General features: G+C 42.6%; 1 protein-coding gene across 7 annotated transcripts in view; it reads right to left on the reverse strand.

Moving 5' to 3' along the window:
- The window catches only part of RGS6 (regulator of G protein signaling 6), a 205,811-nt gene that overhangs the window by 53,702 nt on the left and 134,904 nt on the right, over positions 1-17,205 (reverse strand). For all 7 annotated transcript variants that reach the window (XR_014163241.1, XR_014163242.1, XM_081890405.1 and 4 more), the window contains 5 exons: positions 7,700-7,750; positions 6,921-7,027; positions 5,151-5,202; positions 2,087-2,151; positions 325-401 (listed from right to left, as the gene is read on the reverse strand). Coding sequence is in view for 5 of the 7 variants with exons in the window: in XM_081890405.1 (XP_081746531.1) it covers positions 325-401; positions 2,087-2,151; positions 5,151-5,202; positions 6,921-7,027; positions 7,700-7,750 (352 nt within the window). In the remaining 2 variants the exon portion in view is untranslated. The remainder of the gene's footprint in view (positions 1-324; positions 402-2,086; positions 2,152-5,150; positions 5,203-6,920; positions 7,028-7,699; positions 7,751-17,205) is intronic.

Below are 17,205 nucleotides of genomic sequence, written 5' to 3' on the forward strand. Positions count from 1 at the left end.
ATCCAAAGACAGCATTTTTGGGGGAGGGGGAAGGGGGAAGAGTCAACCATATGAAGACCACATCATTGTGCCAAGAATCATCATGCCAGAGCTGCACATGTCTGGTGGTTGATGCCATCAATGGAGAGGTTCTCCTTGTGAATGGAGCCAGCTATGCAGTGAAGGAATGTTAACTGTTCAGATCCTGAACAGAATGTAGCATCTTTCAGTTCCCTCCACTTTGCAGAGGGGAAGGGAAACGTACCCTTGAAACCTAAGCTTTAAGAAGGAATGGTTAGCCTTAACACATTCTGTCCCCAGAAGATTTGTTCACTTGGTACCTACTTCACTTGAGCTTCAGCTTGCATAAAGATGAATTCCCACTTCCTTGCAAAAGCTCTCTGGAGTCTTGCCAAGTTCTCCTAAACGAGAGAGGAAGATGAGGCGAGCCACCAATTATACCAACCCGTGCTCAAAATGAACCTCTCATTATAACGTCAGTCACGTGTACCTGCAAAGCCGGACAGTCACAAAGCAATGGCGGCGGCGGTTGAAATGACAAGAATGGAAATTGCATTGAGCATAAAAGGAGTAAAGAACAGAACACAATACCTTGAGATGTAGCAGGGCATGAAACCACCTTTCTTGTATTACTGGTGTGCATCCCCCTTTGTTTCATGTACCCCAGTATTTTGGGAATTATTTAGCTGCTGTCTGTTTGCTTCACATAAGATGAGTCCCATGGTCTTGATGTCCGTGTGGCATTTGTAGAGAGGATTTGAGCCAGCATTTTTAGAGTCCCATTGACTTAAATGGGAGCGTTTCAAGTATCTACTTAACATTTCAATCAAGTCAGTAGGACTTGAAAGCACTCAATTTTAGCTCAATTCTTTCCATATACTGTATCCATTATGTGAATTTTCTCTCTCTACCCCCCCAATGTATTATTGAAGCACATGACCTGCTGTATGCAGGTTCTCTCGGCCAATAAAGCGAGATGAGCACCGCAACCCCAGAGTTGGCCACAACTGGACCTAATGGTCAGGGGTCCCTTTACCTTTTTTTTAACACTATGGAAATGCCATAACGGGAATCTCATTTAATAAGTTCACTATTGACTTGTATAGGAAAGGATCATTGGCCTTGCCAACACAGTGGACTAAATATTAAAGCCCAGCCATTTTAAGATACAAATCCACCGTGAGCCAGAATATGCAGACAACATGCCTTGCCTAAAAAAATTAAATAGATACGAACTCACATATAGACAAAAGAATGGGAAAAGAAGGTATAAGCAAAGGAAAAACAGATTAAAAAAAAGAATTACAAAAACCTCCAAAACATCTGCAGTAATATATCCAATGGTTTGTTTGCAACCACAAAAACAAAATCACCCCTAAAAAAAATGGAGCTACTATTTTTAACAAGAGCTTCTGTTAAAGCCACACACCACCATTCTTATCTTTAATTAACCGGGCAAGTGTTGATGTGGTTGCTCATCACGTGAGCTATGGGCTTGAAGAAAATGAAAGATGATCTAATCGTTTGGCCTTGTCTGATAATTATTGCTCTCAATAGGCCCCAGAATACTGCATTTTGGTGCCATGCCTTCTCTGCATGTATACCAGAACGTGACTGGTGGCTCTGAGTAAACCCTTTGTGATTCATAAAGAAGCTTTATAACCCGCACAATTGACTAGCTGATAGTAAGCAAAGATTTGTAACTGAATTTATAAATAATGAAGTTGGAAATGTGTGGGAGTAAAACCCTGTAAAGAGTGATAATATACCGTATAAAAATATTTAATATACCATGGTTGGTGGTTAGAGTCAATTGGCAGTTCTGCCTGGGTTGCAGGGATGGAATGTGTATCTGTTTAGCAAGCCAGAGGAAGCGCTGGGTTGTGCAGGAATAAACATCCACTGTGGTTTAACAAGCATCCAAAAAGTGAAAGAGCATGAATTTCCTGACATTTATTTAAGAGTTTCCAGATAGAAGCAACGATTAGAAAGCACAGATTCCACCTTCAAGTTTGTTGTACAAGGAAAAGAGGTTTGCTTTAGAGGACAACATTACACTTTGTAACTGTAAAATCAGTATACCTACGGCTTCATAATCCGCCAGCTCCAGCCTCGCTTTGTTCTGCATGGTCCTCTTGCAAAGATAGATGGCTATGGAGAGAAAGAAAACAAAATGTCACCATTAAGGCAAGGACAGTTGCTACAGGGGGGGGAAACCCAGCCACAGGTGTGGACCAACTCCCATAACTGCAAAATCACATTTTTTCAGATGCCTGAATCACAAAAAAAAAAAATCATTTATGGGTACCCAGAAATTCTGAGCATGTCTGTAGAATTGTTGTGTGTATCATACAAATGCTGCCCTGAGCTACTTCATGGTGATTGGTAGGATACAAATGGAATAAATGATAATAAAATAAATCTTAGCAAAACATCAACATGAATAACATGGGAGAAGAATTTTGACTGTGAGTGCTAGTCTTTCAAGATGGTTCCCTGTGCATGCTCTACGCGCTAGGGTGTGTTTCCCTTAAAAAATGTGCCCACGGTTAAAATGGCAGCCCCATGCGTCATCTGGTCCAACAGCCTGCAATGCAAATGCAGCAATGTATTGGGTTACCGACTGGATGGATTTTGCCAGTTATAAGGGAACAGAAATTGCCATCTCTTAAGCATGAAGCACCTGCTTAAATATCTCCCACTGAAATAAAATGGACTCAGAACTGCTTAGACAGCTGCACAATGAACTCAGTGCCTAAAGGAGGAGAAGGATTGTTTGTTATACATCTTTTTTTCCTACTGACTTGTTGGAGTTATTAACAGTTAAATAAGAGATTAAAAGTGATTACCATTATATGACTTCCACAGTGATGGCAACTCTGCTTCCAACTATAACTACAAATCCTACAATATATTTATTAAAAATTGTGCAGTGACAAGGAAGAAAGGGTTTTTGTTTGTTTGTTTTGTGTGGTCATAAATTGCTTCTGGTCAACCTGTAAAAAAAAAGCACTGCCAAAAGCCCTTGTTTTATGAGCACAGGTATATTCATTTCCTTTGCCAGTGCCCCAGTTGAATGAAAAAATTGATTTTATCATTTCAGCGTGAGAGGAGTATGGCTGTAGAAGAGACAGCAATAACGCATAGAGACAGCTAAAGATAACAATGCTGACATATTCCTTTTATGCATTAGTACTCAAGCTGTTCAGACATTTAATAGAGAATTCTGTGGTTTATTAGCTCATAAACCACTGTTATTTCTTTCCCAACGCCAGACACCAGCCGCTAATATAAACTGATCACTCTTCTTTCCCCCCGCTATACATCAATGCAATGCCATTTTCATTTACTGCTGCTAAGGGATTTCTAATTTTGGTTAGAGAACAGTTTATTGATCAGCCAGACTATATATTAGTGTCCAGGCTATATCATCATTTATTGTACAGGACACCAAATTCATCCACAGATCACAGCCTGACCTTCGTACAAAAACCATACTAATGATGCGAGATGGCAATAACCTTAAGGCATTTTACAACGCAATCATTTTATACACAGGGAGTGCATTCATATCTGCAGCTGTAGATCGACACTGTTGCATCTGAATAAAGTCCTATCTTAATTTCCATATTAACTTAATCTCTGTACTGCACGCAATTTTGTATATGGCTCGGCACTATTGAAATTACTCTTAATGTCTGCCCTTTTCACACAACAATTAATATCACCACAGCCGGCCCAAGGGGAGCAACAAGTGGTGCCCCATCCTAAATCAAGGTGCTTAGTAATGAAGGCTGTCAAATTATTTGGCATTAGAGGCACAAACTGCACAAGCACCCCTCCCGAATAGGAAAAATGCAACAATAATAAATCAAACAACTAACAATTTGCTGCCCAATCATGGCACCCAAAACCAGCTTAATAGTAGGGTTGGCTCTGAAAGACACTGTACAGTGGTACCTCAGGATGTGAACAGGATCCGTTCCGGAGCCCCATTCGCATCCTGAAGCGAACGCAACTGCAGGTCGCGATTCGCCACATCCGTGCATGCGCGTGACGTCATTTTGACCGTCCGCGCATGCGCAAGCGGCGAAACCCGAAAGTAACGCGTTCCATTACTTCCGGGCCGCCGCAGAGCGCGACCCAAAAGCGTTCAACCTGAAGAAGCTTCAACCTGAGGTATGACTGTAATGTTTCCAGTGTAAAATGAATGCATGGGGATTGGGGGCAGAACTGCGATGTGACTTTGGCTCAGCTCTGTTTGCCTTGAGGCAGGTGGGCGCCAACAGAGCAGAAGCAAAAAAAGGGGAGGGAGGTGGTCTTGACAGTCACTGAAACACTGTGGCTGGTGCACACAGTTTTAATTTGACTCTGGGGCCCCAACTCAGGGTAGCTCTGGAGCAAGGTTACACTGGGGCCCCTAGTGGCAGAACTGGATAAGGCATGGGTACACAGGAAAAACATAACAGTTTTTAAATCTTCTCCCCAAACACTGTGAGATTGGAGAGAGCCCTGGAGAAGTGATTCACAGTAATTAAAAACTAGAGCTATCTGTTGACATATATCTGCCGTTATATTAGTTAATGGTTGGCTAGGATTAAGACATTTAACACAATATGCACATCTGTTGCGTTAAATTTAAATTTCCATAGATTTCAAATTGTATTACATACAGTAAGTGCAATATGAGAAATAAAAGAAGCCAGAAGAATACAATAAAAAATAATTCAGCACCTAGCAGAGCATATTACAATTGCTACAACAGAAAGGGAAATCATTAAGTGGGCCACCAAGACCCTCAGCAATTTTCAAGTGTTCAGCTAGGAAGAGGGAAACACTGCTCTTGAAAAAAAATAATCTACTGTTAATTTAATAATTCATCCCATAATGTCTCTTGTGCTTGCTCATTTTATATATCATGAATTTGCTCCAGGAGATGCTGCATGTCAGTTGAATGAGGGTTAATATTATTATTATCATCCAAACTGAAAGACAGTCCAGCTCTAGTCATGAGAATAGAACTGTTTCTTACATGGGAAAGGAGAAGCAATGTGGGTCATATAACGAATCATCTCTTTTTAGAACAACTTGGTCACTGGAAATATATTTACAAATAACATTTTAAAAATTACATCACCGCAAATTCTCACCATAGTCTGTGTTTTCTGGTTCCCAACAATTTGAAGGCCAAAAATATGGAGCCTGAAAAACAGTGAATTTTTATCACTATGATGCATTCATCCAAATATAATTATTGCTGTTATCATAATTAATATGTTTATTTTATGAATCACTTCTCATGAGGCATCCCAAAGTAATTTACAATATAACAAAAACATATTTACAACATATACGCATATAAAAAACAGTTAAAACAATTAAATGTATAGATACAATTTTAAAAACAATTCGCGCACGTGTGTGTGTGTAAAATCTGATGGGAGGGTGTTGCACAGGGCAGGCGCCACTACCGAGAAGGCCCTCTGTTTGGTTCCCTGTAACCTCACTTCTCGCAATGAGGAAACTGCCAGAAGGCCCTTGGCACTAGATCTCAGTGTCTGGGCTGAAGAATGGGGATGGAGACGCTCCTTCAGGTATACAGGACATTCTTATGTTAATGAGAAATATTCATAAAACAAGATTTGATCAGTTGTAAAATACTGTGAGAATTATATTTTCTTTCATTGCCTCCTCATATGAAGAAAACTGATATAAAGCCGTGTGATGTAACCAAGATGTGTAGCCATTCCAGCAGGAAGAAGATGGCGAATTTCCCCCCAGAAATGCTTGTATTGATGTGGTTTGGGCAGTCAAAACAAGCTGGCAGACTCAAGTCTCATCTTTGAACTTTAGACTTGGGAGGAAGTTGGGAGGAATCCTGAGGGTAATCTAGTTCAACCCCCTGCAATGGAGGAATCACAACTAACACAGATGGAGGAATCACAACTAACACAGATGGTCATATAACCTTTGCTTAAAAACCTCCAAGGAAGAAGAAAGTCCACCACCTCTCGTGGGAGTCTGTTCCACTGCTGAACAGCTCTTACCATCAGAAAATTATTCCAGATGTTTAGCTGGAATCTCCTTTCTTGTAACTGGTTCAGGTCCTAGGCTCTGGAGCAGGAGAAAACAAGCTTGCTCCATCTTCCATGCGACACCTCTTTAGATATTTGAAGATGGCTATCATATCTCCTCTCAGTCTCTTCTTATCCAGGCTAAACATACCTAACTCCCACAACTGTTCCTCAGAAGACTTGGTTTCCAGACCCTTTATCATCTTGGCCACCCTCCTCTGCACACATTCTAGCTCATTAATACAGTGGTACCTAAGTTCCCGAATGCCTCCATTGTCGTACATTTCGGTTCACGAACGTCAAAAATCCAGAAGTACCACTGTATCCTTATTAAACTGTGGTTTCCAGAACTGGACACAGTACTCCAGATGGGATCTGACCAAGGCAGACTGGAACAGTACTATAACTTCCCTTGTGGCATCGCATTGTGGGTCTGTCAGCTGCCAATGGGTGGAAAGTGTAGGAAAATAAGTTGGGCATGAGACTGATCATAATATGCCATGCCACGGGGCATACGTATGTGGTAGAACACATGGTTAGCAACCAAAAAGGTGTGAGACTCAACACCTAGCCCTACTAGTTTAAAAGGAATCTCTGTCACAGTTAAAACAAACCAACTCCCCCCAAAAAACTTAACTTTATATATAAGCATCTGTTAATGCTTAGTTATAATAAAAGTTAAGCATTTCCATGCCACTGTCAAACAACTAAAGCAGCTCCTCCAAAAGTTAGAAGGCAGCAGGTGTGTGTCGGAATGCCTTTACTCTAGGTTCATTCCTCTTGTCAAGGAGAAAGCAGGAATTTCTTATCAAGGAGAGTGTTGAGTTGTTGTGTAATCCAAATTACCTGAAAGCGATAGAAAGTCCCATCATCCTTCAAAGTAAGTACATGATCTGAGATTGGGAAAATGTATCCCTGTGCTGCAATGAGACTTCCCATATGTATTGCTTCAGCTGGAAATTAAGGCAGAAAAAAGATATGTCAAATATCTGTACAAAGCAACATCTCCCAAGGCCTAGGGTGGCAGGACCTTGTTGGTACAGCAATCCCCGAGCCATGACCACCTCCTTCCTTACAGACACACCTGGGTGCTAAAATTGGCAGAGGGGGCCCCTCTTGGTAGTTCCTCCACCCTCAGAGTCTGGTGGTGGCCCAAAAGAGGACATTCTCTGTGATAGGCCCTAAGCTGTGGGAGTCCCTCCCCACAGAGGTGCATCTGGAGCCTCGCCTTCATTCAGAGACATACAAATCCCACTGAATTCAAGTTCTGGAAGAGTTTACCACAATTCTGAGTGTGTGGTAGGCACCTCCCTATCCTTCTCTAAGGTTTTCATCAATCCAAATGTGGTAGAAAAAATTCTGGAGAACTCAGAAGAGAAAATGAATTCATTTAGGGATGGTACGAAACTACTTTCAACCCGTCTTTCATCTTGTGGTCACTTTTCCCACCTGGGTCTCAGAAACAGTGTTCCCAGAATCTGGCAACGAATTCTTAACCCTTCAGTTTGGGATGCCACAGAATCACAAGATTCCGAGTTTAATTTTACAGCATACAATATTGCAAGCCATAGATAATACCAAGCCCCAAGCTTATATATATTTTTGGCATTGGAAGAACAAATTACCTGGGTCTTCAATGTTGAGATTCTTCATGAGCCACTGCACTATGTCAGTCCCTAGAGAAAGGAAAGGAAAGGAAGAAAGCCAAAAGGAATGAGACAAAGAATACATAAGCAATAAGAACTATTTTCAGTCGTGTGGTGGAGAGGAAATGCTGTAGGGAGGGGTTCGGCTTTTTTACAGCAGGAGCAATGTTGTCATCAGGAGGAGAACCAGGATAATTGTTGAGCCCCTCCCCGCTCTAGTAGGTGAGGATGAGACTTTCAAGTTTTCTTGCGATTAGCAAAGATGAAGTCAGCAAATGAGGAATATAGTCAGTAGAGGCAGGGTGCATCTTTCTTTTTTTCTTTGATGTGGTTCCCATTGTCACGCTGTCCATTTAAATGGTGGCACTTCTTGGCAATGTTGTTTCGGTTTCTAATTAAAACAGGGAAGGCCAGGGAACCTTCTTAAGCCCAATGGCTCCACTCCCTTCTAGGCAATCTTCCGAAAGCCACATACCAGCCTTCAGGGCCAGAAGCAAAGATGAGTAAAGCAACAAATGTGCATTTTACCTTTTATATAGGAGGCTAGTTTCTACACGCACTCATGCACTCCCCCCCTTCATTCATAAGAACCGGGATCAGAGCAGTGGTCCATATAGCCCAACAGCCTGTTTTCACAGAGGCCAGCCAGCTGTCCACAGGAACCCCACAAACATCAACTGTTGTTCATAGCCAGGCTGCCTCTGGCAGTGGAGGCAGAACTCTCTCTGTTCTGCCGTCTTCTTACCTGTTGGATGTGCGATGTGGCAGCATTGGTGGGGAACCCATGTTGCAGGATAACAGCTTCCATCATCCTTGGCCATTGGCCATGCTAGCTAGGACTGATGGGAGTTGTATCTGTAGCGTACAGTGTTTGCTGTCCCTGGTTTACATCAAGTTAGAAACATTACACACAGCAATACCTTCAGTGTCTCAGGCAACTTATTGCTTAGGACAGCAACCAGATTTTCTGGTCAATCAAATTTTTATGCCTCCCAATCAATCAATGAATCAGTCAATCAATCAATCAATCAATCAATCAATCAAGTCAGCCAGCCATCCTTCCACACTCCAAAACAATTTGGAGTTTCTGAAGATTTGCAAAGCTTGGACAAAGATAACTCCAGAAACACCACACAATCACCCCTTTATGTGTACCATTTTTGAAAGCCCAAAGGACTTTTTTTTTTAAAATGGTGGGTCCCTAGCTTTCCCCAAGGCTGACAGATTATCTTCCTGTTGACTTTGCCAGACCATTAATTATCACCTGCCAAAAATGATTACTCACCCTCAGGATAATGACAAGCGTTTCCTCCCCCTGTTAATTAGTGTCACTGCTAATACTCATGTGTCTGATCAGCATTCATCAAGAAAACAGACATATCTCCACACCCTCCTCCCCAGATGCCATTAATCCAACAAAGAAAACACTCACATATGTGTGTGCATGTGTGTGATTATGCAGGCTGCATCATATGCTATTACATGCTATTCATGGGCTTTTTTTCCTAAAACTGCTGTATTTTCTAAAATAAAGAATAATAATAAACCTTTATTGCCACTACACCACCTGTGTGCAGTGAAAATTGCTTTCTGCAATCTGCCAGGGGTCAGCTAACTCCCCAATTCCTATGGGCACTATTAAAAAATAAAAGTCTTCTGAAAGCCTCCAACTTACAGTTTATTTTCTACAAAAAAAAGTGGGCTATAACACAAAAACAAACAGACAAACAAACCTCCTTATCTCATAACAAGCAAGCAGGGTTAAATTTCCCATGGAGCTCATCTTCTTATCCACTACAATGCCTTCCAGAACCAAAGTTTCCCCTCTCAAGTCTCTGGCCCTGTAAACATGTTCTATAATGAATATGTTAGTCGTGGTGCCCTTCTTAATCATGCAGGAAAGAAGCAGAAAGCTTTAACCCCCGTTGCATATTTCTGAAATCAAAGCCAGCAGAACGCACAAAACAGGATAAAAATGGGCCCACTGGTGTCTGCAACTGACAAAGGGACTGCTGCTATTCGTGGCATCAGCACACAAGAGAGGTCATTATTTGGCTTCCAAATCTCTTGCATTTTTAGGAGGAAAGCAGCAGTAATGGCTGATGTACAGAGAGACAAACAGTGGGAGATTTGGGAAGGAGGGGCAACAGGGTGGCGGTAGATGTCAGCAATAACTGCATGCTTGTGTGTGTGTGTGTGTGTGTGAGAGAGAGAGAGAGAGAGAGAGAGAGAGAGAGAGAGAGAGAGTCCAAATGAGAGAGAGTCCAAAAGAGAGAGAGAGAGAGAGAGAGAGAGAGAGAGAGAGAGAGAGAGAGAGAGAGAGAGAGTCCAAATTTCTTTATAGGGATGTTTCTAGGGACCACACACCAGTGATCAGGGTAATGGAAGTTTCTATATATACACACACATTCCCATTTTCTGAAAGCAGGAAAGAGAGACCCGGAGGGCCTCCTTTGGCTCCTGAGCCTGAGGTTCCAACTCACCCCTTTTATAGCATACCTATATGAATATTGTATTGTGGCTCTCTTAATCTTAGGGAGCTTGCCTGCCTATGTTAGGAAGTCGGGCAACTCCATTTGGCCACAAGTAACAAATTAGACTGCCAACTATTTCACTGGCTCTGCAGCATGAAGATAAAGTGACGTGCAAGGCCACGGTCTCAGCTAGTGAACTGCTGCTGTCAGCCTGCTTTTCATGTACAGGAGCAGGGTCAGTATAAAAGTTGGCAACATTCACCTCCCCAGAATTGACAAAGGGAGCATCTCTTCCTGGCTCTGTGCAGCTAATATACCTAGCACACATGGTTAGAAATGGAAGCTACAAAGGCAACGTTTCTGATTTCATCCCTTATAGGAGGCGTGAGGAACCTGTTGCCCTCCAGATGTTGTTGGCGTCTCCACCCCCATCGTTCTGCCCGGACGCTGAGGTCCAGTGCCGAGGGCCTTCTGGTTCCCTCACTGCGAGAAGCAAAGCTACAGGGAACCAGGCAGAGGGCCTTCTCGGTAGTGGCGCCTGCCCTGTGGAACGCCCTCCCATCAGATGTCAAAGAGATAAACAACTACCTGACATTTAGAAGACATCTGAAGGCAGCCCTGTTCAGTGACATTTTTAATGTGTGACATTTTCATGTATTTTTAATCTTTGTTGGAAGCCGCCCAGAGTGGCTGCAGAAACCCAGGCAGATGGGCGGGGTACAAACATATTATTATTATTATTATTATTATTATTATTATTATTATTATTATTATGACTCCAACCCCCATCAGCTCCTACCAGTGTAGCTAATGGCCAAAGATGGTGGGGGCCAGATGCAGCAACATCTGGGGGTCCACAGGTTTCCCACCCCTGCCTTATGTTCTGCATTGCTCTCCTTTTTGGGGGGGGGGATATCTTCCAATATACATAAAAACCTAAGGCTGTCATCATGTGCTGCAACTGCAGCATGACAACAGCAGGCAAGGCGAGCAAGCAAAGCAAACAGACTGAGCGAGTGAGCAGACAAAAATGGCCCAGGTGGGCCTTCCCATGTCCTCTGAAGAGGAGAAAGTCTTTCACCTCATGCTGCAACCCACTTACTTCTGCTGGCAGGATGGAGGAGACAGAGGAGAAAAACTCTCCTCCTGTGAGTGGCAGCGGGATCTTGGGATTGGAGTGAGTTTAGAGTGGATAGGGGAGTTTGGGGCAAATTGTGGGTGGTGGCGGTGACACCTGTGGGTGGCCTGTGGGGAAACATGGCCTGGCAACAGGGAGGTGGGTTGGCAGGGTTAGGGTGGGGATGGTTAGGGGCAGAAGGAGTAATGAGGACTGGAAATTTGGGTAAGAGGTAAAGGATGGAAGTTTGGCAAAGGAGGTAGTCAGGGTTGGTAAGCAATAAATGAGGGGCATCAGCCCCTAGTAGTTAAAAAATATATACAAAATAAGGCAAACAAAAAAGAGGTGGAAACAAGCTGTTGTTACACACACACACACTTTCCCCCTGATGGGGACTCAAGGCAGATTTCAGATAAAAATAAGGACCACTTAAAACAGAAAAATAATAATAATTATTAAAAAACAGTTAAACATTGATAGAATAAAAACTACATAAATCTATTAAAACTACATAAATCTATTAAAACCATACCAATAATTACAATAAAAGCAGCACAGCACAAGCTCTTTTACTAAAAGCCATTAGTTCCCCAAAATCTGTTGGAACAAGAAAGTCTTCATCTGTTGGCAACTAGTAAGAAAGACAACTAGTAGAGGAGCCAGTCTAGCTTCTCCAGGCATGGAGTTCCGGAGTCCGGGAGAAGCCAACAAGAAGGCCCTTTCCACATCCCAACCAAGTATGCCTGTGAGGGTAGTGGGACCGACAGAAGGCTCTCCCCTAGAGACCTCAAAACCTGGGCAGGTTGATATGAGGGAATACAGTCTGTCAGATAGCTTGGACCAAAGGCAGACCCACGTAGCGTGTGTTACAGTAAATCCAAATGGGACAGTATTTCAAATGGGTGACTAAGGCATGTGGCTCTGTGGTCAAATCAAACATCTCAAGGATGTTATCCTACAGAAATAATTCAATACAACATTTATGGGTAATACCCAAAGAAGCAGCAATTATGAGATGTGCTTGTTCCTTACTTCTTGGATCAGTTAGCGTTGCGCTGCAAAAATGAACTTACATAACACTGAGAAAACGGTGAATCAGATCATAAACTGCCAAGTCACTCATTCATTTAATGAAGTATTATGGAGACAGGATAGCAGCTCTATATCTCCAACTATTTCCTCATAAATATTAGATCCCACTGTTCCTTGAAAATGTAACCAGACAAGCGTCTGTCACAATGACAAACAGCAAGGCAATCAAGGAAAGGGGGGGGGGGAATGGAAATAACAAGTTTGAGAGCTAGAGGAATTATAGATACAATGGATTTGAATAACCACTGTCTGAGATACACTGTTTTTATGTCCCATCACTTTTAGGAAGATTGCAAAGCTCACAAGAAATCAGCCACAATTTCTTGAGCCTCCCCATATGTCTTTACAGTTAGGGTAGCCATGTGCCCTTCTTTACAGAGGACAGCCCTCTATCCACAGGGATGTCCAGCTCAAGTCATGTTTAAAGATAAAGGAGGCACAGGGGCCTTGAAGTTGCCCATACAGTTAACACCTTGGAAAGAGACAAAGCAGCCACCTGGTCAAAGCTTTTCCCACTAGGATGGGATTTATTGTATTTCTGGTTAAATTACAGTGATTATTTTCTAAATTTGCATCTATACATACATATTAGTATATTCTAGTGTATTCCAATGTTATGCAAATCTGTGGTCTCTTTTGAATTAAGCACCTCGTCTTTTTTTGGCAATGTGTTTCTGGCTACCACATTTATAATATTTGATGAGGTGAACAATATGGAACAGTCTGCATAGTTTCTGGTGTGGAAAAAGAACTGCACATGATTATATTCTTTTCCCATTAGATGGAACATTTCGTATTTTTTGGGAAGCGGGTGGCGCTGTGGGTTAAACCACTGTGCCGCTTGGGCTTGCTGAATGAAAGGTCGGCAGATCGAATCCCCGTGACAGGGTGAGCTCCCGTTGTTCAGTCCCAGCTCCTGCCAACCTAGCAGTTTGAAAGCACGCCCCAAAGTGCAAGTAGATAAATAGGTATCGCTCCAGCGGGAAGGTAAACGGTGTTTTGGTGCGCTGTTCTGGTTTCGCCAGAAGCAGCTTAGTCACACTGGCCATGTGACTTAGAAAAACTGTCTGCAGAAGCGGACAAACACCAGCTCCCTCGGCCTGTAAAGCGAGATGAGCGCTGCAACCCCAGAGTCATTCGCAACTGGACTTAATTGTCAGGGGTCCCTTTACCTTTACCTTTGTATTTTTATTGTTTTCTGTATTTAAATACTTTTTTAAAATTGTACCTTGTTTTGCTTTTTGCTCCAGAGAATATTTGTTGATGGGTTGCCATGAAAATCATCACCAGCATCACTATCATTTTACTGCTGCTACTACTGCAACAGCTACTTATTAAATGTGCAGAGCATAACTGCAAGTACAAGAAAAAAGCCCACAAAGGGCCTGGAAAATTAAAGAGTGGGGTTTAGTCTCGGCAGACTAGGCAGTATTCTAAGGCTAATTTTCATATTTCATGCTATACAAATGCTAGTCATGTCAAACATTTTATTACAGCTACCAAAGGTCATTAAAGTTCCCTCTGGGGCAAAGATTTGCATGCAGAAATAAGGTATAATTAGAAAGACCCAAATTGTCCATCTTGTATCTTCAAAACAGGAAATAGCAGCTTCTATCACTGCCTTGATGCTAGCACTCTCTGTTTGCAGCTTTAGCAGAGAGAGCTGTGGGGAACACCTGCTATAACCTGATCCTGGTTTGGGCAAGAAGTGTTAATAACATTGCCTCCTCTGCTGGCCACAAAATCCAGTCTTCAGCTGGAAGGGAAGGCAAAGCACTTTTGATGCAGCATCCAGCCAGCTCTCTCCCAAGTCTGTTGCCTGTCTTCTTTCTTTCCCTCTCTGAAGCCCTTAGAGTGCATCAGCAAGACAGAATGTGTGGGACCTGCTATCAGAGGGCTTATGATTCTTCCCCCCTAATTCGCCTGCCAGACAAGGGATTTTCCATGTAACACCATGTTGCGCCACAATGTCCGAAAACCATTTAATAGTATTTCCCCCCTGTAATTCATATGTAAATAACTGCTCATGTCAGCATGAAAAATCCTGGCACTTCCATCTGAAAGTGCAGTAATTGCTTCACTTTCAGTATCAGCATGTGGTAAATGCTCTGTTTGCTGCCAGCCAGATGCATCAAGAAAGAAACAGCAGCATGGAGCGTTTGAGCAATGAGAGCAGAGCGCTCCCTTTATTTTCTGCACCTTGCCTCTGGGGTGTGTCATGGCAGCACTGCCTATGACATATCAAGAAGAGTCAGGCTGAGGCTTCCTATATCTGAAAGGCTGCCTTCTTTCCACTGGGCAGAGGAGGCCTCCAGCTGATTTTGCCACTGCTGCTTACTGGGAGACAGAGGCAAGGTCAGTGCGGTGGAAACGCACTTGTGCAGACAATCTGGCACGGGTGTGTTTGCACTGCACTGATTCGGCCACCACCTCACTCCTCCTGATAAGCACCAGGTCAGTGGAGTGGTGCTACACTACCAATCTGTCTGGTACCTGTTCAAAAATGCTTTGAATCTATCTATCTATCTATCTATCTATCTATCTATCTATCTATCATCTATCTATCTATCTATCTATCTATCTATCTATCTATCATCTATCTATCTATCTATCTATCTATCTATCTATCTATCTATCTATCATCTATCTATCTATATCTATCATCTATCTATCTATCTATCATCTATCTATATCTATCTATCTATCTATCTATCTATCTATCTATCTATCTATCTATCATCTATCTATCTATATCTATCTATCATCTACTTACTTACTTACTAACTATGTATCCCATGTCTCCCACAACAAGCTCAGTGTTGGTTCTTCCCATGTTTCTTCCTCATTTATCTTCACAACAATCCTGGTTGGTAGGCTTGGCTAAGAGATGGTGTACCGAGGTTACCAAGTGAGCTCTATTACTTTTGTTCATGATGATGATGACTGAATATATAAATCGCTTTCTCCAAAAATGAGTCAAGAAACTTGCAGAGTATTATAATCTCATGGTGGAGGTGGACATGGGTCTCAGCCTTGGTCCAAAGACTCTTAACCAGTATATCACAATGGCAAACAGAAATGAAATATGAAATTGGCAGTGTAACATCAGAACTGGATATTTTGTATAATATTATTCAATATTACTTAAGAGAGTTGACCCTTTTCCATTTTACACCCACACCCACACACCCCGTATATTATATTTATATGGCATATTTCTCCCTCAGGGTTCAGTTCCCTTTCTTGTGATTTCTTGATCCTTCTCATTTTTTGATGTATAAGATAGCAACAATATAGGGATTAAAACCAGGAGTCTTTATGAAATGGGTCAAGATCAGTGCCATCTCCACCTTCTAGATCAGGGGTCGGCAAAGTTTACCTCGCCTGGGCCGGTTCACTCCTGCAGAGATCCTTCTGTGGGCTGGATTGTGTGCAAGCATGAGTGCGCGCGCGCACGATTTCCAGCGTCTGTGTCTGCACAGATGCGATTTCTGGCACTGCGGAAGCCAGAACCGTGCCAGTTTAACACAGCATGCAGGGACTCACTGAGTGGGCGGTTCAGTTCAGGGGCGGCTTGTGGGCTGGTTAAATGACCCCGGTGGGCTGCTTGTGGCCCAGGGCCTTAGGTTGCCGACGCCTGTTCTAGATTGAGAAGGAATTCACATTGGAAGGTGGGCTCAAGAATATATATTTTCTAAGCCCTATTCCTACTTGTATGTAAGCAAAGACCTCATTTCAAAACCAAAGCCAAGATGAATGAATAAATTTCCAATCAGCTGCCTGCAAATAAAATACGTTCAAGATTTGGGCCGGACATCATTCAATTTATTAGCAGTAGTGAAATGGAATCGTTGTCTCGTTTTTCCAAGGAAGGAGGAATCTTCTTTCATCTTATTCCTTGATAGAATTCTTGTCAACATCAGAGTCCCAGGAAACCTTTAACTGCTACGCCCAGGATCTGAGCTCTGTGGCACACCAGAAACATTAATTGGAAAGCTGAGAAGGAGAGAGCGTGAAATCCTTTCATGTCCTTCTGAGACTTGCCAGAAATTGAATCTGAAGTTTCAACCTGCGAGTTAAATGTCCTGTACTGTAATCTAAGTTTCTCAACCCTAAGCCACTAAGAGGGTTGTTTCTACCGAAAGCTACTGCCATGCCTAGATTCAGACTGGCTGGCTAGTGTGTGCTGTGGATACCAAATGTTAAGGCCTCTGATATTTAAGCCGGTGCTGGGATGTCTATTTTCGTCTGTTATTTCCCATCCATTCATTGGGGGAATTCTGGGGAAAGAGGCTGGAAATGTTGGTTAAATTCTCTAGGCTGCTGGGCTTTGTCATTTACCTTAATACTGTTATGAGGTACCTAAGGAGTGTCCGCTTCTTTTTTCACAATGCCTGCCCCATTCTCTTGTGCCCTACAACCTCCCTGGCTATCCAAACTCATTGGAAAGCCCATAGGAGGATGCCACACAAACTTTTTTTGGAATCACTGCCTATGGGAGCTGCCTGGGGAATGCTAAAGGTGGCACAATTTTGTTGGAAGTTTAAGGAGCTTCTTTTTGTAATTTTTCAAAAATAATAGCTGCGCCACTTAGCTATTCTGTGGTTCTGAAGCTGCACAATGGGACATTTGACAAATGTCCTGTCAGGTGCCATCAGAACATTCAATAGATGTCTTCTTAGATGACATCGGAGCTGAGGAGTTAGAATAAATGACCTCATGTCCTCTAAAGGGACAGAAGTGACCTTGTACTCTAGAAGTATATTGGGATGCTGGTGGTTCTCTTAGAAATAGGAGAATAG

Source organism: Podarcis melisellensis (assembly GCF_964234715.1).
Source record: "Podarcis melisellensis genome assembly, chromosome: 1".
Lineage (NCBI taxonomy): Eukaryota > Metazoa > Chordata > Lepidosauria > Squamata > Lacertidae > Podarcis > Podarcis melisellensis.